The 24,041-nt window shown below is 35.7% G+C and overlaps 1 protein-coding gene across 9 annotated transcripts in view; it reads left to right on the top strand.

Moving 5' to 3' along the window:
- Positions 1 to 24,041, top strand: part of ZNF148 (zinc finger protein 148) — a 142,841-nt gene that overhangs the window by 55,007 nt on the left and 63,793 nt on the right. For 6 of the 9 annotated variants that reach the window (XM_070370455.1, XM_070370505.1, XM_070370479.1 and 3 more), the window contains one exon: positions 6,290 to 6,638. In XM_070370455.1, the coding sequence (XP_070226556.1) occupies positions 6,306 to 6,638 (333 nt within the window). In that variant the 5' untranslated portion in view covers positions 6,290 to 6,305. Of the gene's footprint in view, positions 1 to 1,279; positions 1,379 to 4,144; positions 4,195 to 6,289; positions 6,639 to 24,041 lie in introns of all 9 variants that reach the window. The other 3 variants (XM_070370474.1, XM_070370486.1, XM_070370466.1) reach the window with 3 other exon arrangements.

The following is a 24,041-nucleotide window of genomic DNA, read 5'->3' as shown; positions in this document are numbered from 1 at the left end:
TTGTTTTTAAAATTTCCAAGTGAAAATGGGAAAGTAAAGGAAAGAGAGAGATTTTCCTAAAATAACTTGGTAAAGGTTTGAAGAAAGAGTGGAAGGATTTAGAGGGTGTATAATTCCATGAAAAAAGAATGAAGGAGAAGTGCACTGAGGCAGAAATAGAAAATAGGGATTGTGGAAAGTGTCCATCCCTGATCAAGGAAAAAAGGGATTCTGTGCCACATAGAATTTTCCCATGGTAGCCATGAGATGGGAGTAGCCAACTATGGGGGGTTGGATTGCTTTATTGAGCCAAGCAGTGGTGACAGGGTGGCCTCAGTGGGTGGGTGAGAAGAGAATGAGTTGAGTGAGCTCTTAGTGTCCAGGGCCTTTTCAAGACAGGAGGTAGTATGGTATGGTAAAATGTGCATTAAACCAATGAAGTTTGTCTTCAAATCCCAGTTTACCTCCTAGCTATGTAACTTTGGGTGAGCTCCAGTTTCTGCATCTGTTAAATGGGCATATACTGTTAGTGTCTTGAGTGTTAAACTGTAAACATTAAGTGAAGTAACACACCAGTGTGCCCAGCATATTGTCTTATAGTAGATCCTCAGCACATGTTAGTTTTCTTTCTTCTCCAGGTTATGCTAATCTCTGAATTTTGTAATATAGCCTCAAACCTATTAATAAATTTGGAGAGACATTTTCTTCATTCATTGCATAGAATTCCCATAAAAAACCTCAGTAAGCATTTTAAGTGCCTTGTATAATTGATTAAAAATGAGTAATAAGGCCCAACTTATTCATATATTATGCCTCTGTTAACTTTGTCCTCTGAAAACAAGCCCAGACTGAGAAAATACTTGTCTCAAATGCTTATATTAAAGCCTATGTGTTTGACTCCTTATTAAAAGCCCTAACTCAAAGCTTATTTACTCTATTTCAACTTATACAAATCTATTAATATAAAGCTTAGTTTCTATTTGGTTGCACACAGTTGATTAGAAAGAAGCATTAAATTAGAAGGTGACAAGAAGGGTCAACTGTCTGGAAGGGTCTCCAGTTCTGGAAGACTGGAGAAAGTGATGGCTTACAATTTATATTCTCTTTTTAAGTACTGCACTGCTGTTAGGCTTACGTGTTTAGGATTACTTAATTGGCTGTAACTTGGATTAATTTTATACGACTGAACCAAACATTTTTCAATACTGAAGGATAGTGAGGGTGTGTGTGGGTGTGTGAATGGAGCAGAAAGCTGAATTGTGATCCCTTCAGTATCCCTGTTATTATGTATACCTTCTAGCTTCTCTGGCAGAGGGATGGAGATAGAAGGATTAAACCTGGAAGGAGGAAAAGAATGCAGCATTTGAAGTAATCTGTTGGAGGGAGAAATTGGCCCGAGGTAGGCCCCTTCCTTCCTTCTGTCTTCCTAAGTTCTGGTTTTTAGTAATCTGTGTTCTGGCTAACTCCAGAAGGAGTGCCATTTCACCTTTAGCTGAGTTATTTCTAGAACATCATTGTCCATCCTGTCTTGGATCTTAATAGCTCTGCGATATTATATTCTTTGTCAGCTACCCAAACTTCCTTCACATGCAAAATAATGGATCGTTATAAGGAGCTCAGGGTGGCTTAGAGCTTATTCCTCCATCTAGTCATTCTTTCCCCCTGTTTGACAGAGGCTCCTGGGGATGTAGATTAGTTATTTATTTTTTCCTTCCAGAGCAGCCTTTCATGTAAGAGACATGACTTAAGCATTTTTTCTTTCTCTCTGATGTGTAATATTCCATTAATTATATAGACATGTGGGTCAAAAAATAGTTGGCTTTTTGAAGATTTAGCAGAAAGAGACACTTAAATATTCACTTTAGTGTGGATTGATAACATCAGTTTCATTTCTTTGTACTTGACTGAATCTTCCTGAAAATAACTGAAATTAGAGGGAAAGTAACCTGGGTTAATTTTTGAGCATGCATGGAATCTTTTGCAGGGTTTGGGTTTTTGAATGTGCAGTGAAGTGAAGCACATGGGAGCTTTGACTGAGGTCACATAGGAGGTGTAAGGGAGAAATTTAAGGTTGGTGAGAGCTTCAAGGACAGTTAAAAACGTACTTTTCCTGATCATTTTTCTTAGGGTAACTTTGTCCTTTTCCCTTTTACCATGGGGCTTCCCTGGTGGCTCAGATGGTAAAGTGTTCGCTGGCAATGAGGGAGACCCGGGTTCTATCCCTGGGTTGGGAAGATCCCTTGGAGAAGGAAACGGCAACTCACTCCAATATTCTTGCCTGGAGAATCCCATGGACAGAGGACCCTGATAGGCTACAGTCCATGGGGTTGCAAAGAGTCAGACAGGACTGAGCGACTTCACTTTCATTTCAGTTTAATGAAATTAACTTTGTTTGAGAGCCTTGTTTATTTCCTGTCCAGCTTTCTCTGCCCCAACACTGGTTAAGATAATGTGATACAAGTATGGCTCACTTATTTGTCTGTATGTCTTCTCCTTGATTTTTTTCCCCCCATGTATCTTGGAGAACTTTTTACCCAGCACATATGGCTGTCTCATTTATTTTAATGGCTAATGTGTATTCCACTGTGTGGCTGAATCATAGTTAAAACAAGTTTTCCATTAAGAGGATGCTTAGGCCGTTTCCAGTCTTTTTCCATTAAAAGGTCACATCCTTGTACATAAATCTTTGGTTAATTTTTATGACTAAGCACATAATATAGGATTATATATACTCCTAGCAATGAGATTGTTGTGTCAGTGGTCAGCAGTTTTCATTTTGATAGATATTTCCAAAGCTGACTTTAAAACTGTCAGAGCAGTGTTCCTTGATATTGAAGTCTGTGTTGATATCTTAATATTTTCTGGTATTTCAGGGAAATTGTCTCAGAAACAGTTTCTAGGCCAGCCAGTAACTTGAAATATATAGGTTAATTTGGGGTTAGAGGAATAAGAAACCAAATGTGAAAAAGGAAGATCGATTCCTTTTTCTGTCTATATGGACTGTTTTCAAGAAAATTTTCATAGAGGTCAAGTTTGCCCTTTATTTACAGTGTTTCCACTTCCCATTCCATTTACTACTTCCTTATTGAGTTGTGGAATCTTCCTGTTTCAGATGCCTCATTCTGGCATTTTTTTTTTTTTTTGCATACTTAACCTTTCTTCCCCCAAATATTCTCTACCTCCAAAGTATTTTGACTTCCTCAATACCTACTGTTCCAGCCTGATGTTAGGGATAAGATTAATTTTTTAAAAATTAAATTTTTATGTTTGTTTTACTAGGTTTAGTATATGTTAACACACTATTATAGGAGTATAGTTGTAAGCATTATGCATATATTAGGATAGGGCTTCCCTCATAGCTCAGTTGTTGAAAGAATCTGCCTGCAATGCAGGATACCTGGGTTTGATTCCTGGGTTGGGAACATCCCTTGGAAATGGGATGGAAATGGAAGGAAATGGCAGGCCACTCCAGTATTCTTGCCTGGAGAATCCCATGGACAGAGAAGCCTGGTGGGGGGTTGCAAGAGTCAGACACGACTTAGCAACTAAACCACCACCACCGTATATTAGGATATACTAAATTTTTTTAAATTGTTGAGGTACATTATAAAAAACATTGGAGATGAGGACCACTGCTTTAAGGAAATGTAGACCTTGCAGTGGGTTAGTAAGTCAGCTTTAACTTTTGGTAATCTTAAAAAAAAAAAACAGTCTGTCCTAGGTTAGTTTGTCTAATGTCTTTTATTAATGTCTGCTTTTAATGATTACTTCTTTTTACTTCTCCCATATTCTTTAAAAGCTCCCAGGTGTGTGTGTGTGTGTGTGTGTGTGTGTGTGTGTTTAATAATGATGTATGTGGCAATAGCAGATGTCAGAGCAGTAAAGGGTGGCTTTGTGTATATATTGGTCCCTTTTGAGTCCTTTAGGAAAACAGTAAATAGATTAGAAGTATATAATTGATTTGGTAAGGATTTCCAAAGAAATAAGCAAATTTTAACCCTAGGAGACTTAAGTTTATTAGTTGTAGGATAGTTTATTCTCTAAGACATGTAATAAATAGAATATTTGAAGAGGATAGTTATTTGGTGATGTATTTTAAATATTTGTCATTTAGACTACTAAAATATTTCAAAAAGGGAAATTAAATTCTTGTTCCTTTGTCCAGTATGTCTTCTGGATTTATGATACTACCTGGTTCCAGGGAAGACACAGCAAGTATGAATTACATTTTTCTTTTGTTTATGTTACTGTTTATGTGAGCTGTTTTTAAGCTGTTGTATTTTTGTTGAGTTGCTAAGTCGTATCTGACTCTTTTGCAACCCCATGGACTCTAGCCCACCTGGCTCCTCTGTTCATGGGATTTCCCAGGCAAGAATTTTGGAGTGGGCTGCTATTTCCCTCTCCAGAGGATCTTCCTGACCCAGGGATTGAACCCGAGTCTCCTGCTTGGCAAACAGATTCTTTACCACTGAGCCACCTGGAAAACCCCATTTTTTGAGCTGTACATTTAAATAAAGTTTTCTCCTTAGACGATGTTAGTAAATGAAAGATTACTTTAGATTTCAGTAGTGTATTTAAATTTAACATTTGAAAGCTGTGATTAAAGTAGTAACCATTACTACCTCATTGATTTATACTTAATACAGTCCTTTCATGTTGGGTGAGTGTGTGTGTTTATTTTATACAGCCTGGTAAAAAACAAGCCATACCAGTGCCTTGACAGGCTTTAAGGTAAAATGTCTTTGGATTTCAAGATTATTATGCTAGTTCCTCAAGTAACACAAGGGAGTATGAATCTATAGCAACCAAAGTTAGAAGAGCAGGCTTAATATTGCCTATTTTTCCTATAATAATGGGGAAAAAAGATAATGTAATTATTTAGTAAGGTCTAATTCTTATGACCTCTTAAATTTAATCATGCGCAACTATTTAAGAGTATATTAGTAATGAAAATACTTTTTCCATTTTAACAAATTTAAAGCATTTAAAAGAAATAAAATTACTTTATAGAAAGTTCAAATTAGAGAGAAATACAAGTATGAAAAAAATTAGTAATTTCACTACCCAGTGGTAATATTAATGTTAGCATTTTCAGTAAAGCTGTATACATTCAGACACATATTTACATACACATTTCCTTTAATATATTGGGCTGTTTGCCAAAATTTTAAAATATTTTTCAAGAATATTTTTTGACTGTATTTTTTTTATAATTTAAACAGACAACTTTTTATTGAAGTATAATAACTGACAGAAATGTGTGCATATCACAGATACACATCTTAAAATTTTACAAAGTGGGCACACCTGTATAGCCAGCATTCCACTCAAGAAAAAATGTCTGCTCCCAGATAGCCCACTTTTCCTACCTCCTATCAACAGTCTCCTCACACAAGCATAGCCACTTTTCCGATTCTATTTTTAAGAAAAACTTTGAGATATAATTTATATAAAATAAAATTTGCCCATTCTAAGAGTACAATTCAATAATTTTTAGTAAATTTATTGAGTGGGGCAACCGTTACTTTAGTTTTAAAATGTACATATTGATATAATTTAACCCAGTTTCTTTTTGTTGAATACTTAGTGTAATTCCAGTTTTTCAGTATTAAAGTACTGCCATAGTGATTTTTCATGCATATCTCTATATGCATTTCTGATTTCATCAGGGTAGTTTCCTAAAAGTATTATTTATCACCAGTTCAAAGAACATATGCATTTTTCTGGGTTTTGATACAGTGTACCAAATTACCTTTGGAAAGAGTTGAACTAAAGTACTCCCACTGTCAGTAGATTTTTTTCCCTGTGAGCTCAACCTTGGATGTATTTTTTAAGAGTTGTTATCAATTTGGGGGATAAAATATGGTTTTAATGTTCATTTCTTTGATACTGCTGTGACTACTATTTTATATATTTAGTGACTGTTTCTAATTTTTCTTTATGATTTGCCTGATAGTATTCTCTCAGTTTATTTCTTAATGTTATTTCTTATTTTAATTTTAAGATGTTTTAATATATTAAAGGATATGGAGCCATCTGGTGTTCCAAATATTTTCTCCCAGTTTGCTTTATTTCATGCTCATTTTTCATAATGAAATAGATTAGTGCCTTAATGTCAGAAATAAAGATTTGTGTTTCCTACCGGCTTTTGGAAATTTACTGGTAATTTTTAAATTGGAGGCAATATTGAATTATGTGAATAAAACTTTTATTGAAGTATGGATACCTTTCATAATTTGAAATTTAAAAAATTCAAGTAGACATATAAAACTAATTTATTATGCTTTGTTGCCAAACTTGGTCTTTCTAGGCAGTTATACTTAAGCATGAACATTGACGACAAACTGGAAGGATTATTTCTTAAATGTGGCGGCATAGACGAAATGCAGTCTTCCAGGGCAATGGTTGTAATGGGTGGAGTGTCTGGCCAGTCTACCGTGTCTGGGGAACTGCAGGAATCGGTGCTTCAAGATCGGAGTATGCCTCACCAGGAGATCCTTGCTGCAGATGAAGTGTTACAAGAAAGTGAAATGAGACAACAGGATATGATATCACATGATGAACTCATGGTCCATGAGGAGACAGTGAAAAATGATGAAGAGCAGATGGAAACACATGAAAGACTTCCTCAAGGACTACAGTATGCACTTAATGTCCCTGTAAGTAATTCCTTTATAAGATATTAAACTTAGTTAGAAACATAATTAATTTTCTGTTAAGTGATACAGTCATTGAAGAAATTTCAAAAAATGTTTAAAATCTGAATATAAATAGTTCAAATGTGTGTTCTAAAATAAATATACCAAATATTGATAAAAATCATGATAAGGCAAAATTAAGTTTTTGTATTATGTACATTTTAGAAGCATATTTTCTGGATAACATTTGTCAGGATTACTGTGTGTTAAATTTTAAGTGCTTAATTTTGAAGGATACTTTGTTTTAACTTTCGGATTTCTCCTTAAAGAATAGAAGGATTGGAAGAAAAAAAAAAGTATAAGGATTGAACCTGGAGCATAGCTAGAAAAAAATCATGTACTTGAGAATTTTTCCTTCAAATTTTGTAACTGTTGGCAATTCCTGCCTTCTTTTATTTTTTCATTATCTTTAAAAAGTATTTCACCCTTTCAGTCTTTCCTGTTTAACCTTGATGTCACAGGTCATCACCTAAGATACTCTTTTGTAGATACCCGTAAATTTTTTTTCAATTCAAAGGAGCATTTATTGAGCCCACATTAAATGGGACATGCTTACGATATTATGAGATGCCCTTCTTCTGTGTATAGTTTCTGCTTATCCCCAAGTGGATACATGCTATGTTTCACAGTCTTTGTAGTTATTCAAGCTTCTGTAATGGAATAGTAGGCTTGTTCAGAGACTCACAATCTTTTTAGAAAGTTGTACATTTTCTGGAAAAAAAAAAAACAACAACAACAGTAACAAACAAAAACAGTGAGCTGGACTTGTTGCTTCCCCTGAAGGTTCAGGGCTCATTTGGTGCTTCAGTCACAGGCTCTTTGGAACAACCAGCAATGACCTCTTTATAATCTTCACTCCAAAATTATCTTTGTGAAGTGAATTGTAATCAGCTCTGGCCTCAGTGATTTCTTTCTCAGTACTGAGCGTATTTAATTCCACATCAGTAAGCAATGCAAAAGTCTGTGTGTTCTTTAAGTACAAGTCAGTGATAGTTTCTGTATTTTGGTCACTGATCAAGTCTAGTAGTTCAGTGGTTGACTGACTGTAGGTCAGTAGTGAATTTTGGGAGTAGTGTGGGATAAGTCACAGCCAGGGCAAACCAGGCAGAGGAGCAGGGCCTTCCTGAGCATGGTGCTGATGCAGGCGGGGAGTCTGAGAAGCTGAGTGGTTTTTTTTGCCTTCTTGTGTCTTTATTTTTACCTGATGATCAGCAAAACTACTACTGTCATAAAATCTTCTATTCTTTACGTGATATTAAACCTCATCCTTTCAGTACTTCTGATATACTGTGCTTTTTCTTTTGCTTTAGGACCTTCATGTATCCTACTTGTAATATTCCCCTTAATCATAACCCCTCTCTGTTTTTTAAACTGATTAGTGCTTCATCATCATCAGCCTGCCACTTCTGTCCAGTCTAGGTTTACTCCCTGCAGTAGGGACTTGTTCAGTTTGTCTGTAATAGATAGTAGGCTCTTTGAGAGCATGAATTTTGTCTTATTTTTCATTATGGCCCATGTGTTAGCACATGATGTGAATGAGTGGATAACTACTTACAGTTGTGTTCTAATACACGTGCTCACCAACTTTTACCTAGTCTATTGCAGTAGCCTTTTCCTTTTTCTACCTGTTGATGGTGATGAATTACATTAATTAATTTTTTAATGCTGAATCAGCCTTGCATACCTGGAAGAAATCCCACTTTGTTGTGGTGTATAGTATTTTTATACATTTTTTAAATTCACTTTACTAGTACCTGTTGAGGATTGATAGATTGGTCTAGTTTTCTTTTCTTGCAGTATCTTTGTTTTGATGTTAGAGTAACCCTGGTTTCATAGAATGAGTTAGGAATATTCACTCTGCTTCGGTCTTCTGGGAGAGATTGTAGAGAGTTGGTACAGTTTCTTCCTTGAGTGTTTGATGGAATTCACCAGTGAATCTGTAGGGCCTGGTACTTTGCTTTTTGGAAGGTTAGTAATTCAGTTTCTTTAATAGCTATAGATTCAGATTGTATGTTTCTTCTTATGTGAGTTTTGACAGATTGTATCTTCTGAGGAATTGGTTCAGTTCATCTAGGTTATCAAATTTGTGGGCATAGAGTTCATAGTATTCTTTTATTATCCTTTTAGTGTCCATGAGGTCTGTAATGATGTTCCCACCTTAATTTCTGGTATCAGTAATTTATGTCTTTTTGTCTTAGCCTGACAAGAGGCTCGCTGCCTTTTTTTTTTAAGTATGTCAACAGTTGCTTATTTATTTATTTTTGGTTGCACTGGGTCTTCCTTGCTGTGTGCGGGCTTTCTCTAGTTGCAGTGAGTAGAGGCTGCTCTTTGTCTTAACAGTTTTTAAGCATATAGTATTATATCCAGTGTCAGCGTACAGTTAATTGCACTCTCGTTGTACAGTAGATCTCTAGAACTGTTTTGTCTTGCAAAGCTGAATTTCTATACCCACTTAACACCAGTTCTCCATTGTTACCTCCCCCTAGTAAAAGCTTACTAATTTTTAGAGAATTAGCTTTTGATTTTTTTCTGTTGTTTTCCAGTTTTCAATTTCATTGATTTCTCCTCTAATTTTTTTGGTATCTTTTCTTATATTATTTTGGATTTAATTTGCCACCCATGGTTTTTGGGCTTCTCAGGTGGCACTAGTGGTAAAGAACCTACCTGCCAATGCAGGAGACACAAGTTCAGTCCCTGTGTTAGAAAGATTCCCTGGCGGAGGGCATGGCCACCCACTCCAGTATTCTTGTCTGGAGAATCCACGGACAGAAGAGCCTGGTGGGCTGCAGTCCATGGGGTTGCAGAAGAGTTGGACACGACTTTGCTACTGAACACACACACACATATAGCGTTCAGTAATACAAATTTCTCTCTAAGCGCTGCGTTCACAGTGTTCCACAACTTTTGATAAGTTGTATTTTTATTTTCATTTGGTTCATTTTATCTTTTTTTTCTGAGATACGTTCTTTGATTCATGTGTTATTTGAAAGTGTGTTACTTAATCTCCCAAGTTTTGGGGATTTTTTCAGCTATTTTTTTGTTACTGATCTATAGTTTTAATTCATTTATGGTCTGAGAATGTATATTGTATGATTGTTTATTCTTTTACATTTATGAAGTTGTGTGTTTTGTGTGCCCTAAATGTTCGCCTTGGCAAATGCATGTGAGATTGAAAAGAATAAAATAGTCTGTTGATGGTAATAGCTTTCTTCTTGGACTGATTGTAACCTGAGCCATACCTGTCTGTTTTTCAGATGATTTCTATAATGATCTTTTCAAAATGAGATTTATACTTATCATTTTCCTCCCAGAAAATTTTCAGAGGTTTCTTTTTGCTAAAAAGCTGAAATGCACTCTTTTGCTTGGGCTAAAAGAGCCTTTGAATCAGGTCTTTTCTCATCTTATCCAGCCCCTGCAAGCCCTACTGCCCACTTCATAGTTTAAGTACATTGAAATTAGATTAGTTGCCCAGGTCCAGTATGATTTTTTCTCTTCTGTACATGTTGGATATACCTGTAATATTCTTTGTTTGGCAGTCTACTGTTTTTCACTTCTTAAAACTTTTCCTTTGTGTAATTTTTCATTATAATAACTAACTTTTCATTTCTTTGCTTGTGAGACCATGAGGTCTCTTTTCTGAAACTTGTATTTTAACTTTATGTTCTCAGTAACTGGGCTGTGGTAGGCAGTCATATATTTTTTGAGTGAAAGAAATCTTTTTTAATTGAGAAAAAGTTTGAAGTGAAATGTGGATCCTAAGTTACAATTCAGAATTTTGACAGCTGCATAAACTTGTATGTAACCCATAACGCATCAAGATATAGAATATTTTTATCATCCTGGAAAGCTGGAAAGTTTGTTTTCTTCTTGGTCAGTCCACTCCACAACAATTGTTCTGATTCCCCTCCCCATACCCCACCCTCCCCATCATAGATTAATGTTGTCTCTTGAGAAGTTTGGGCTTCCCTGTTGCCTCAGACGATAAAGAATCTGCCTGCAGTGTGGGAGACATGGGTTCAGTTCCTGGGCTGAAAAGATTCCCTGGAGAAGGGAATGGATGTCCACTCCAGTATTCTTTCCTGGAGAATCCTGTGGACAGAGGAGCCTGGTGGGCTACCGTACATGGGGTTGCAAAGAGTCAGACACAGTTCTAATGTGAGAACTCTGTATGAATGGAATCATGTGTAACGCTTCTCTCCAGCTTCTTTTGCTCAGCATAGTGTTTCTGTAGTTTTCCATGTTGGTTTAGTGTTATCAGTAAGTAGTTCATTCTTTTCATTATTGATTAACATTCTGTTATACTATCCTAAAATTTTATTTCCCTCTTTATGGTTATTTATTACCTCTAGTTTTCAACCTTTATGAATAAAGTCACTGTGAATGTTGTTAAAAAAGTCTTTTTTAATTTCTTCTGGGTACATTTTTATAGAAGTTAAGCTATTTCTCTTCTGTTTTCATTTTGTTTAATCTAGTTTCTGTCTTTGCATCAGTATTACTCTTGATTGGTATATTTTCTATACAAAATCCTGAGATCAGGTAGTGTAGGTCTTCCAGTTTTGTTATTCTTTGGCAGATTACTGTGACTGTTCTAGTTTGTTTGCATTTTCATGTAAAATGCAGGATCAGCCTTTCGGTTTCTGTAAAATGAACTATCTGGGTTTTAGTTGGGATTGCATTGATTGTATATATTGACTTGATAAAAACCAGCAACTAAAAAGTAGAGGCTTCCAGTCCATGAACATGATGTATTGTTAGGTTTATTTTGCTTTTCTCTAACTTCTCTTGGCATAGTTTTTATCAGAATTTCTGGACATATTTATTTGGTTAAGTTTATCCTTAAGTATTCCATGTTTAAGATGTTATTGTAAATGGTGTTTAAAAAAAAAACTTCAGTGTCTAATTGTTCGTGACTAGTACACAGGAATGCAGTTGATTGTTTTTATGTTGACCATGTATCCTGTGATCTTGTTATATGTACCTGTTCTAGTAAGGTTCCTTCTGTTTTTTTCAGGGTCCCTATTGTCCATACATTTTAAATCTTCCTTTCCAATTTATATGTTTTTTACTTTTTTCTTCCTTATTGTATGGACTAGGCTTCCAGAACAGTGTTGAATAAAAGTGGTAAGAGTCAATATTTTTGCTTTTTTCCTGATCTTTAGGGGACTGTATTGAGTTTTTCACCATTAATAATTGTTTTAGCTATAAATTTTTCATAGGTTATGTTTATTTATGAGGTGGAAGATGTTTTCTTTGTAGTTTGCTGAGATTTCTTTTAAAGTTGTGAATGGATGTATAACTTCATTGATATTTTTTCTGCATCTATTAGATGATCATATGATTTTCCTTCTTTTTCTTAAAGTGAACTTACTGATTTTCAAATGTTAAGCCAATCCTGCATTCCTGGGATGAATTGTACTTGGTCATGATACATTGTCCTTTTTATATGTTCTTGAATTCAGTTTACTGATTTTTTTTAAAAAGAATGTTTATGTATATGTTTATGAGGCATATTGTTTTCTTGCAGTCTTGTTTTAGGCATATTGGCCTCATAAAAAAATAGTTCCTTCTCTATTTTCTGAAAGTTTATAGAAAATTCGTGTTATTTCTATCATAATAATATATATTTAGTAGACTTTACCAATAACTCAATCTAGGGTTGAGTTTCCTTTGAGAAAGTTTTTACTTCCATATTTAACTTTTAAAACATAAAAAACTAATCAGATTTAAATTTTTTCTTGATTTAGTTTTGACAAATTATATTTTTCATTAAAAAAATTTTTTTTAATTGAAGGATAATTGCTTTACAGAATTTTGTGGTTTTCTGTCATACATCAACAAGAATCAGCCATAGTAGGTACACCCATGTCCCCTCCCTCCTGGACCTTCCTCCCATCTCCCTCCCCACCCCACCCTTCAGCCTTTCACAGAGCCCCTGTTTGAGTTCCCTGAGTCATACAACAAATTCCCATTGGGTGTCTGTTGTGCATATGGCATTGTAGATTTCTGTGTTGCTCTCTCCATACAGCTCCCCTTCTCCCTCCTCTCCTCCCACTGTGTCCTCAGGTTTGTTCTCTATGTCTGTTTCTCCATTGCTCCCCTGAAAATAAATTCATCAGTGTCCTCTCTTTAGATTCCATATATATGTGTCAGTACACGATATTTATACTTCTCTTTCTGACTTTCACTCTGTATAATAGGCTCTAGTTTTGTCCACATCATTAGAACAGATTCAGATGTGTTCTTTTTCATAGCTGAGTAGTATTCCATTGTATGTATGTACCACAGCTTCTTTATCCATTCATCTGTTGGTGGACATCTAGGTTGCTTCCATGTCCTAGCTATTGTAAATAGTGCTGCAGTGAACTTTGGGGTACATGTGTCTTTTTCAGTTTTGATTTCCTCAGGGTATATGCCTAGGAGTTCATTTTTTGACTGAACAAAAATTTTCATAATATTTTCTCAATTCGTTTACTGTCTAAAGGACTTGTAATAATTTCTGTTTTCACCTTGATAGTGCCAGTTGTCTTTTTCTTGATTAATCTGGGTAGAAATTTGTCGGTTTTTCTGGTCTCTTCAAAGAATAAGTTTTGGTTTTAGTGCGTCATTAGTAAAGAATGCACCTACCAGTGCAGGAGATGCAGGAGACATGGTTTGATCCCTGGGAGGGAAGATTGTCTGGAGAAGGAAATTGCAGTCATGGCCAGGAAAATTCCATGGACAGAGGAGCTTGGCAGGCTACAGTTCATGGGGTTACAAAGAATCAGACAATACTGAATGCACACACACATTGTTCATTTCAACTTTCATCTTTACTCTCAAGTTATTTCTTTCCTTCTGCTTACTTTATTTTAATTTGTTCTTATTTTCTTAGCTTTTTAAAGTAGAAGGTTTGGTAGTTAGATCTTTCTTTTTGATGTAAGCATTTTAAGCTCTAAAGTTCTCAATTTCTTTTGTGATTTCTTTGTGACCCATGCTTAATTTCTGAATATTTGAAGTTTTCCAGGTATCTTTTTGTCATTGATATTTAGTCATTGTGGTCAGAGGCTATACATGTACAACTTACGTCCTTTGAAGTGTGTTGAGTCTTACAAGGTCTACTGTGTGGTTACCTGGTGAATGCTCTGTATTCACTTGAGAAGAATGTGGAGTCTGACTGTTGTCGGGAGGGTTTTTTGTAAATGTCAATTAGGTCAAGTTGGCTAGTTGTATTCTTTTTTTTTTTTTAATTTATTTTTATTGGAGTATAGTTGCTTTATAATGTTGTGTTAGTTTCTATTGTATAGCAAAAATGAATCATCTATGCGTTATACATCCCCTCTTTTGGATTTCCTTCCCATTTAGGTTACCATAGAGGATCTAGTAGAGTTCCCTGTGCTATCTGGTAGGTTCTCATTAGTTATCTAATTTATACACAGAATCAGTAGTGCATATATGTCAGTTCCAGTCTCCCAATTTCTCCCACCCATCCCCTTTCCCTCTTGGTATCCATACATTTGTTCTTTACATAACTCTTTTATATCCTTACTCATCTACTTATTCTCCAGGCATTAAAGTTTGTTTGCAGAAGGATCCAATTAAGATTATACATTGCATTAACTGTCATGTCTCTTTAGTTTTCTTTAGTCTGGGTTAGTTCCTCTCTTTAAAAATTTTATGATCATCATACGTAAAAATTGCCATTTATTTTGTAGAATGTCATTCAGTTCAGGTTTATATGATTTTTCCTCTTAGACTTAAGTTGTTACTTTGGCAGGTGTATTGCAAAAAGTGGTTTGGGTTTGAACAGGTGGCACATGATTTTTATTTTCCCCCTTCTGATGATGGTTCACTTTGATCAGTTAATTGAGCTAGGGTCTGCCAGGTTTTGCCAGTGTAAAGTTAATCTTATCCCTCATCATACTTTGAAATTTGTTCATTTGTTTATTTGTACCAATATTGATTTTGAAGTTTTATTCACTGGGTAAAATCTACTACTATGATTAATGCTTAGTTGATGATTTGGCCAATCCGAGCCTCTTCAGGTTGGCTTCTGTGTTCTTTTGACCTGTCCCATCAGTCCTTGAGCACTTCCTTTAAGTCATGAGATGTTCTAGGTTTATATTGTATTTTACATGCCCATCCCTGGAATCAGACATTTTTTCTAAAGAGTCCTAGTTCATTTTAGTGGAGAATGGTATTTAGAAGCCAAGATCTAAGTGCTCAGTGTGCTGCTCATTGCTGGTGGAGTATAACTGCTCCCAGGACTGTTAGTGGATAAAGCCAGAGAGTATATATATATGTACATACTTACATACATTTATATGTATATATGTACATACATTTACATCTATAATTATCCATTTATCTATAAGTATTGAAAACCATGAGTTCACACTGATACCTCCAATTATAGTCTATTACCATGGAGTACATTTTAGTTTGCTTCCTCCCATATTTTATGAGTCCTTTCTCAGACAGTAATAAGCCTGATTCTGTTATTCTTAATGTATTTATTTACTTAATTGATCAGATCCTCCTCCCAACCCCTGTATGTAACTATTTTCCCTTTAGCACTGTTGCCCTTCTCCTCTTCCTATACAGGTATACTCTCTTCACCCAGCTCCTGTACTCCATGGCAGTGCAAGCCATCCCTTGTCTCCTGTGTGGATGCCTTCCTCCCCCTGCATGTCTTTGGCAATTGTGCTGGGCCTCAGTCACCACTTGGATCCCTCCTTGTACACTGTGCTGGTCCATGCTCAGTCCTCACACCACTTAGTTCTGGTACCTTGCTCAAGGCTGCTGTTCACCCACAGCATAGACCCTTCTTTATGTTGCTTGGGCTCTGACACTTTCCTGCTGAACTGCCCTTTTATCTGGAGAACTTCCTCTCTCTGCTTACACTCTGATGTCTTGCTTTGGGCAGCCCTCCCATGCCAGTACCCTCTTCATTCTGTCTAGGACCTGAAACCATGTTTTGCTCCACAGTATGGCTTTAGAGGTGAATGGTTTATGGAGCCTAAGTAGATAGGGAAAGTCAGGAAGGGGAAGGGATAAGATTTATCCTTTTGTTTTCTTTAAAAAAACCTTAATTTTGAAATTATATAGATTCATAGGTAGTTGCAAAAATAATACAGAGATGTTCCATGTCACCAGTCTGGCAGTTTCTCCCCAGTGATTGCATTTTATATAACTATAGTACAAAATCTCAAAATAAAGAAGTTGACATTGCTACAACATGTCCATTTTTGTATGCTTTATCCTACAAGTAGATACAGAACTAATCCTTCATACCAAAGATCTCCCTGGTGCTACCGCTCTGTAGTCACACTGCTTCTTGTTGCCCCCACCATTCCTAACCCCTGGCTATCCTACCCTACTCTGTTTTTTGTCTCTAAAACGTCATCATTTTGAGAATATTTTATTTGAGATATTGGAATCAATAGATACTGGAATCAATATATTAAGTGACCTTTTGAGATTGACTTTTTTCACTTAATGTAATGCCCTCGAGAGCCATCTGAGTTGTTATATATATAAATGCTTTGTTCTTTTTTTTTTTTTAATATATAGTAGTATTCCATGGTATAGCTCAGCTGGTTAAGAATCCACTTGCAATGCAGGAGACCCTGGTTCGATTTTCTGGGTCAGGAAGATCCCTTGGAGAGGGGATAGGCTACCCACTCCAGTATCCTTGGGCTTCCCTGGTGACTCAGATGGTAAAGAATCTGCCTGTGGTGTGGGAGGCTTGGGTTCGATCCCTGGGTTGGGAAGATCCCCTGTAGGAGGGCATGGCAACCCACTCTGGTATTCTTGCCTGGAGAATCCTCATGGACTGGTGGGCTGTAGTCCATGGGGTTGCAGAGTCGGACACGACTGAGTGACTAAGCACACACACACAATTCCATGGTATGGTTGTTAAGTCAGTCAGTTCAGTTGCTCAGTCATATCTTATTCTTTGCGACCCCATGGACTGCAGCACGCCAGACATCCCTGTCCATCACCAATTCCTGGAGCTTGCTCAAACTCATGTCCATCGAGTCGGTGATGCCCTCCAACCATCTCACCCTCTGTTGTCACCTCCTCCTCCTGCCTTCAATCTTTCCCAGCATCAGGGTCTTTTCCTTCAATCTTTGCATCAGGTGGCCAAAGTTCTGGAGTTTGAGCGTCAACATCAGTCCTTCCAATGAATATTCAGTTCTGATTTCCTTGAGGATTGACTGATTTGATCTCCTTGCAGTCCAAGGGACTCTCAAGAGTATTCTCCAACACCACAGTTCAGAAGTATCAATTCTTTGGCGCTCAGCTTGCTTTATGGTCCAACTCTCACATCCATACACGGCTACTGGAAAAACCATAGCTTTGACTAGATGGACTTTTGTAGGCAAATAAGGGACATTTTAGTTGTTTCCATGTTTTGGCTATTACAGATAAAACTGCTGTGAACATTGATGTGTAGGTTTTTGGGTGAACATAGGTATACATAGCTCTAGGATAAATACTCTGTTATCCCCTTGTCACTGGATATAATCACTTCTAACATTTTGGTATATGTACTTCAGTGCTTCTTTGATATGCATACCGAGCATAGGAACATGTTGCTTTTTATCTCTTCATTTACCAGCATATTTTGAACTTTTCTCAACTCCTTGTTCTTCTAATGCTTCTTAAATATCTGCTTGATATTCCAAATTCTGGGTAGTCCATAGTTGAGTCCTATTACTCCTAATAGATGATGATAAATCTGAGTCCATTCTGAGAATGAATCAATGGAAAGTTATCTCATACTGAATACCAAATGCCAGAATTTAGGATTTGTGTAATATTGCTTTATAGAAGAACTTAACAGAGATGAGAAATTATATCCCTTCCTTATTACTTATGCATTCCTGCTGGTAAGGCAGAGTTGTGAAGGGCAGATCTTGGGATCATGAATATACATTTTTGAATTAAAGAGAGGGTGTTGATGTAGAACAGTATGATCTAGGTTCCTCACAGTGTGAAAACTTAAGCTCCAAGGCCTTTCATCCTTTCTAGAGTGTATGCTAAAGTCTTTTTAAAAATAGATATTGAACATGTTGATTTTTTTTTCCTTTTATTTGCTAATTCACTTGGAAGTCACAGAACTTTACTTCATATTAACTTTTTAGTTAATTCAAAACAGAAACTTGAGGTTTGTGTTTCCTTAAACTGTTAATAACAGTTTAGGTTCTGTAACCTGTATAAACTCCCTATTGTTCTGTGATAGTTGCTAAGTAAAGTTCTTTATTTGTGATAACTGCTGGCTTTCAGGATTTATCATGACCGTATTACTCTAAATCAATCACCCAGCTTCAGCTATGTGGCTGTACATTTTCAACAGCAATCTGCAAGCCAACTTTCAGATGTCTGTAGTATGCTCATTAGAACTTAGTTTTCTAGCATGTTAGAAATTTGAATTAAAATGAACTAAAATTAGTATTTCAGTTCCTTAGTTGCATTAGCTACATTTCAAGTGCTCAATAGTCACATGTGGTTAATGACTTCTGTATTAGACAGCATAAAGAACATTTCCATTATTTCAGGACGTTTTGGATAGCGTTGTGTTAGAAAGCTTTTCAACTTAAAAATTAATTTCAGAAATTTGAAAAAAAAAAGTATTTGGCTTGTCCTTTTAATTCTTTTTATAGAAAAGGGATTGGAAACTTTGTGGACTATATTTTTCCAACTGATATCAGATATGTTGAAGAGTAAAAGACATGTTTATATTGACAGAAAGAAACAAATTGTTATTTGTAATGATATATGCCACATTTGTTTCCTAGAAAAGTACTGAATTGCACTTTTTTGAAAGAATTTTTTAAATAATTTATAGTCAAGTATGTCCAACTCTTTTGCGACCCCATGGACTATGGCCTACAAGCTCCTCCATCCATAGGATTTTCCAGGCAAGAATACTGGAGTGGGTTGCCATTTCCTTCTCCAGGGGATCTTCCCTACCCAAGGAAATTGCCTGGTAGCTGAGTTGGTAAAGAATCTGCCTGTAGTGCAGGAGACCCAGGTTCACTCCCTGGGTTGGGAAGATCCCATTTTATGTAAATTAGGAGCTATTAAAAAAAAAAAAATCATGCTCCAGTCATATAGTGATATAATAAAGTGTAAAGTATTTCAAGTGTTTGTGATTCCTGAAAAAAATATACTTTAGCAGTCATGAAGATTTTAGTCATGAATTTCTGTTCTGAAAGCGGTATGAATAGAATTGTAGACATCCTTTTATGCATTTTGTATTCATGATTATTTTAATGGCTTAGGAAACTCAAGACATATTTGGCCATTGCTGTAAAACCTGTCTTTTGTTTTTAGTTATAAAAGTTGCCTTAAATCCTGTCATTAGTTTAAGAAGGATTATATAGACATTTCCCCAATACCTTTTGCTTCAGTGAATAAAACTTTAACATGCTGTTGCTAGGAATTTGAGTACATGTTCTGGAATAAGTGTCTTTTCCTTTCCTATTTAACAAAATGAGAAGAAAAAAGTATTATTTTATTTGTGTCAGTGATTTTAAAATACTAATTTTGCCATGTATTTTGCACTCTGTTTTAGTCACAGGATTGGATTACATTTATTGGTATCAATGATCTTTCACAGTCATCTTGAAAGGTGACAAATCTATTTGATTTTGTTTATTTGCTTAAATAGTCATTGGTAGGATATGTTTCTTCCTCTCTTTTTGGCTAAATCCCAACTTGTTATCTCTTTACACTGTATACTTTTCAATAAAATTATTTATTATAGCCAGTTCTTACTACTCTTTGTTTCTTTTAAAGTTCATTTGAGGGATTCAGAAGTAATTTTATGTTTATTGACTCTTGGGTCCTTGTCTTTTGAGGCATTTGTGTTGACTTTTTGTGTGTTTGCATGCTTTAAGGAGTACCCCCCCATTCAAATACTTTTCACTTCATCATACTCTTTGAGTATTATTTTCAGAAATAGATTTATTAATTGAGCTTGTTTTAAAGAGAATAGATGGTAGTTTATATCAGTTCCCCAAGGTTATTTTTTTAAACAAGATTTTACTCTTTTATGTGGCTCTTAGAAAGTATCCTATTTGATAGGAATCCGTTTTAGCAGAAAACATAGAATAAGTAATCTTGCTTTATAGTTTTTCCTGATGAGAGTCATATTATTGCTTATTATTATTGATTTCGACTCACCTGGTAAGTAAATGAATCAAAGTATCTCTATTAGTCGGTTGTTTTAGGGAGCTAACCCAGAATGGTCTATTTTTCAGTATTCTCCAGTGCTGTTAAAGTTGTTAGACTCAACTTTTTTTTTCCCCTTGCTGCTAAGTCGCTTCAGTCGTGTCCAACTCTGTGCGACCCCATAGACGGCAGCCCACCAGGCTCCCCCATCCCTGGCATTCTCCAGGCAAGAACACTGGAGTGGGTTGCCATTTCCTTCTCCAGGGCATGAAAGTGAAAAGTGAAAGTGAAGTCGCTCAGTCGTGCCTGACCCTCAGCGACCCCATGGACTGCAGCCCACCAGGCTCCTCCGTCCATGGGGTTTTCCAGGCAAGAGTACTGGAGTGGGGTGCCATTGAGTTTTCTTTCTATATTCTTTAGTAACATAGCTAGTTTCCTAACACTTTTCATATAGTTCTGTGTGATATTTGATACCTAATTAATTGATCTGGAATTGTGAGATAGTGGTACTGAGTGAGAGTTATACTCTTTCTTAGATCAAATAGTGCCCAAATTGGAAGTCATAGACAAGGCTCTGATAGCATCCATCTAGCTAGATCAGTCTCAGAGATGTGTACTTTGACTTTTTTCATACTTGTATAATGAAGTTCATTGTAAAAAAGGACTACATAGTCATTATAAAAATTAGTATAGAGGAGAACAAAAAAAGTAAAAGTTCCTTCTTTTCTACTCTAATTCCAAAGAGATACCTGCTAATACTGATAACCTGAAAATTTTTAATTTATAGAAAAACATTCAGAAATGTCTTTATTTCTATATGTGTTTTGTAAATATATATCTTATGAAAATATACATATATTTTATTTTATACAAATTAGATAATGTTATTTTTGTATATTTTTGAAGTCTGCATTATTCATTTAATAATATTTTGTAGAAATTTCCATGTTATTATATCTAAAGCTTGCTTTCTTATTCTAATGAATGATTAAGTGATGTGCCTTGTTTTATTTAATCACTCCCCTATTGGTGAATATTTATGTTATTGCTAGATTTGTTTGAATGAAATAATGATGAAAGGATCATGCTTGTATATATAGATACCCGTATGATACAAGCATGTTTCTTGTATCTATCTATATATCTGCATATTTGTAATGTTTTTTCTCTAGGTGTATATCTTTTTATTGAAATAAAAGTGCACAAATTGTTAGTGATGAATTTCCTCAAAAGTGACATACATGTGTAATTACTGCCCTGATTAAGACATAGAACATTATCAGCATCCCAGAGGCCCTCCCCTGTGTCCTTTTTAGTCACAACACTCCTCTAATTCCTAAAGATAACTGCTTCCTATCAGAACACTTTTATCACAGTTAGTTAGCTTTCCCTGACTTTTGAATTCCGTATGTACTATCTAATATTTGATTTCTTTAGCATTTTTATGAGATAAATCCATCCATGTTATTGCATGTGCTGCTGCTGCTGCTAAGTCGCTTCAGTCGTGTCTGACTCTGTGCGACCCCATAGACGGCAGCCCACCAGGCTCTGCCGTCCCTGGGATTCTCCAGGCAAGAACACTGGAGTGGGTTGCCATTGCCTTCTCCATTGTGTGAAAGTGAAAAGTGAAAGTGAAATTGCTCAGTCGTGTCCAACTCTTAGCGACCCCATGGGCTGCAGCCTACTAGGCTCCTCCATCCATGGGGTTTTCCAGGCAAGAGTACTGGAGTGGCTTGCCATTGCCTTCTCCGGTTATTGCATGTAGTAGTAGTTTATTCTCATTTCTGTGTAATTGTCAGTAGTGTGACTATATCAAAATTTATTCTCTGTAGCATAATAGGCATCTTGTTTCATGATGTTGATTGTTCTGAAAAGTGCTGCTGCAAGTAGGTTTTGGAGGGGATGGTCAGGTGACATGCTTCCTGGCTTGTAGGATCTTAGTTACCTGACCAGGGATCAAACCTGGGCCCTGGTAGTGAGAGCGCTGAGTTCTAGCCACTGGGTTGCCAAGGAACTTCCTGCTGCAGATATTCTTCGATGTGTCTTTGGCGCATGTGCACACTCATTTCTGTTGGTTATATCCTGGAGTTTGCTGGGTATGTGTATGTTCAGCTATAAGAGTTACTATCCAGAAGTTTTTCTCATGGATTTGCCAGTTTATTCTAGTTGTTCTCTATCCATGATATTTGGCATTGTCAGTACTTTAATTTTAACTGTTTTGGTGGGATGGTAGTAGTATTTCAGTGTGGGTTGTTTTTTTTTTCCCAGTTTGCATTTCACTGATAACTAATGTGAGTGCCTTTCATGTTTACTGACAGTTTGGATATAATTTTTTTGTAAGGTGCATGTTCATCTTTTGCTCTTTTTTCTATTAGGGTGTTCCTTTCTGTTACAGATTTGTGGTAATTCTTTTATATTTGTTGGATATATATGTATCAATTATCTTTTCTATGCTTCCACTATGACTTGCCTTTTTACTCTTTTGATGAACGGAAGTCAGTGTTAACGAAGTTCAGTTTATGTCTTTTCCTTTTGGTGTCTTGTGTGTCCTGTTTAAGAGTTCTTTGCCTGCCCCAAGGTTGTGACGATATTTTCCTTTGTTAACTTCTGGGAACTTTATAGTTTTCCTTTCCCATTTAGATCAGTAGTCTGTTTGGAATTGAATTTTGCTGATGATGTGAGATAGGGGGGTCACGATTTACTTGATGACTTTGGCTTTTTTCCCAAACTCACCCATAGAAATTTTTTCACTTTCATTTTTCTGGCTTAATATTTCAATAAGTTAGTATATTAAGATAATAATAAATAGATTTTTCTTTAATTAATCCTAAGAATTTGTACTAAGATTGGACTTAATGTCTTTTTAGGATTATAAAATAATACATTGTTTGTTAAGAAAAGGTACAAATTTGAAAGCTAAACTATCACAATGTTGTTAATCAGCTATACTCCAATACAAAATGCTTTTGGTATTAAAAAAATAAAAATTAAATTAAAAAAGCTATCAAGATAATAGAAATTGCTGCAATCTTACTACTCTAGGATAATCATTACTAACATTTCATTGTTAGTATTTTAGTGTTCCCTTTGTTTTTCTGCATATATGTGTGTGTAAAATTTGCTGCATATATATTTGTGTTTGTGTAAAATTGTATATTTATCCATATTTATTAATATCATTTAATCTTAAACCATGAGCATCTCAGTATTATTAAAATTATTCAAAAGTAAGATTTCTCATTCATGTATATCATATAGCTATATTGTAATTTATCTCACTGTTTCTTTATGTGTATTAGACTGCACTTTATTTACAGTTGTAAATGTTATTGTGATATTATATGTAGTGTTGTCATGTGAGATTATTTCTTCTGTATAGATTTCCTAAGACTCTTGATATATACTGCCTAATTTATAGTCCACAAATGTTGATCGTTTTATTCTCCCTCTTGTAGTATATGAGAGTCCCAACTTAATTTCTTTAAAAATGATCTAGAATAGGAAATACAGAATATAATTTCCAGATTTGTGTGTGATATTAAGAAAAAGAGAAATAACTGGGCTTGGTCTTGGTTTGAGAGTGGAGAAGAAAATTAAAAGATGTCTTTATAGTCGAGAGACTGGGTTGCTGAAAGGCAGGGGGAAGAAAAAAGAAGCAGGGAATTTAGAAGGAGGTGCTGATGTGAAAAAAGATTTTATTTTTAGCAATATTGAGTTTTAGATAATAGGATGTATTAAGTTGAGATGCTCTATAGAAATTGGTAACCTTCCATGTATCTAAGCAATTACATATCTGCAGTTGTATAATAATAATTACTTAGAATTTATAGTTTTTGTATAATCTCATTGGATTTTCTGATGTGTATAAACTGGATATTATTACTGCCACTACTTAGCAGGTGAGGAAATGATTATGATACTGAAAGTGAAGTTGCTCAGTCGTGTCCAGCTCTTTGCAACCCCATGGACCATAGCCTACTAGGGTCTTTCATCCTTGGATTTTCCAGGCAAGAATACTGGAGTGGGTTGCCATTTCCTTTTCCAGGGGATCTTACCAACCCAGGAATCGAACCTGGGTCTCCTGCATTGTAGGCAGACGCTTTACTGTCTGAGCCACCGGGGAAATCATGATAATGAATGGCATCAAAAATCAACTATAATGCTGTATGCCATAGTTGATGATTTACATATATAATCCCTTTAACT

The sequence above is a fragment of the Bos mutus genome, chromosome 1, assembly GCF_027580195.1.
Source record: "Bos mutus isolate GX-2022 chromosome 1, NWIPB_WYAK_1.1, whole genome shotgun sequence".
In the NCBI taxonomy this organism is placed as follows: domain Eukaryota; kingdom Metazoa; phylum Chordata; class Mammalia; order Artiodactyla; family Bovidae; genus Bos; species Bos mutus.
Note: the sequence above shows the minus strand (reverse complement) of the source record. Positions and strands in the feature narration are given on the sequence as shown.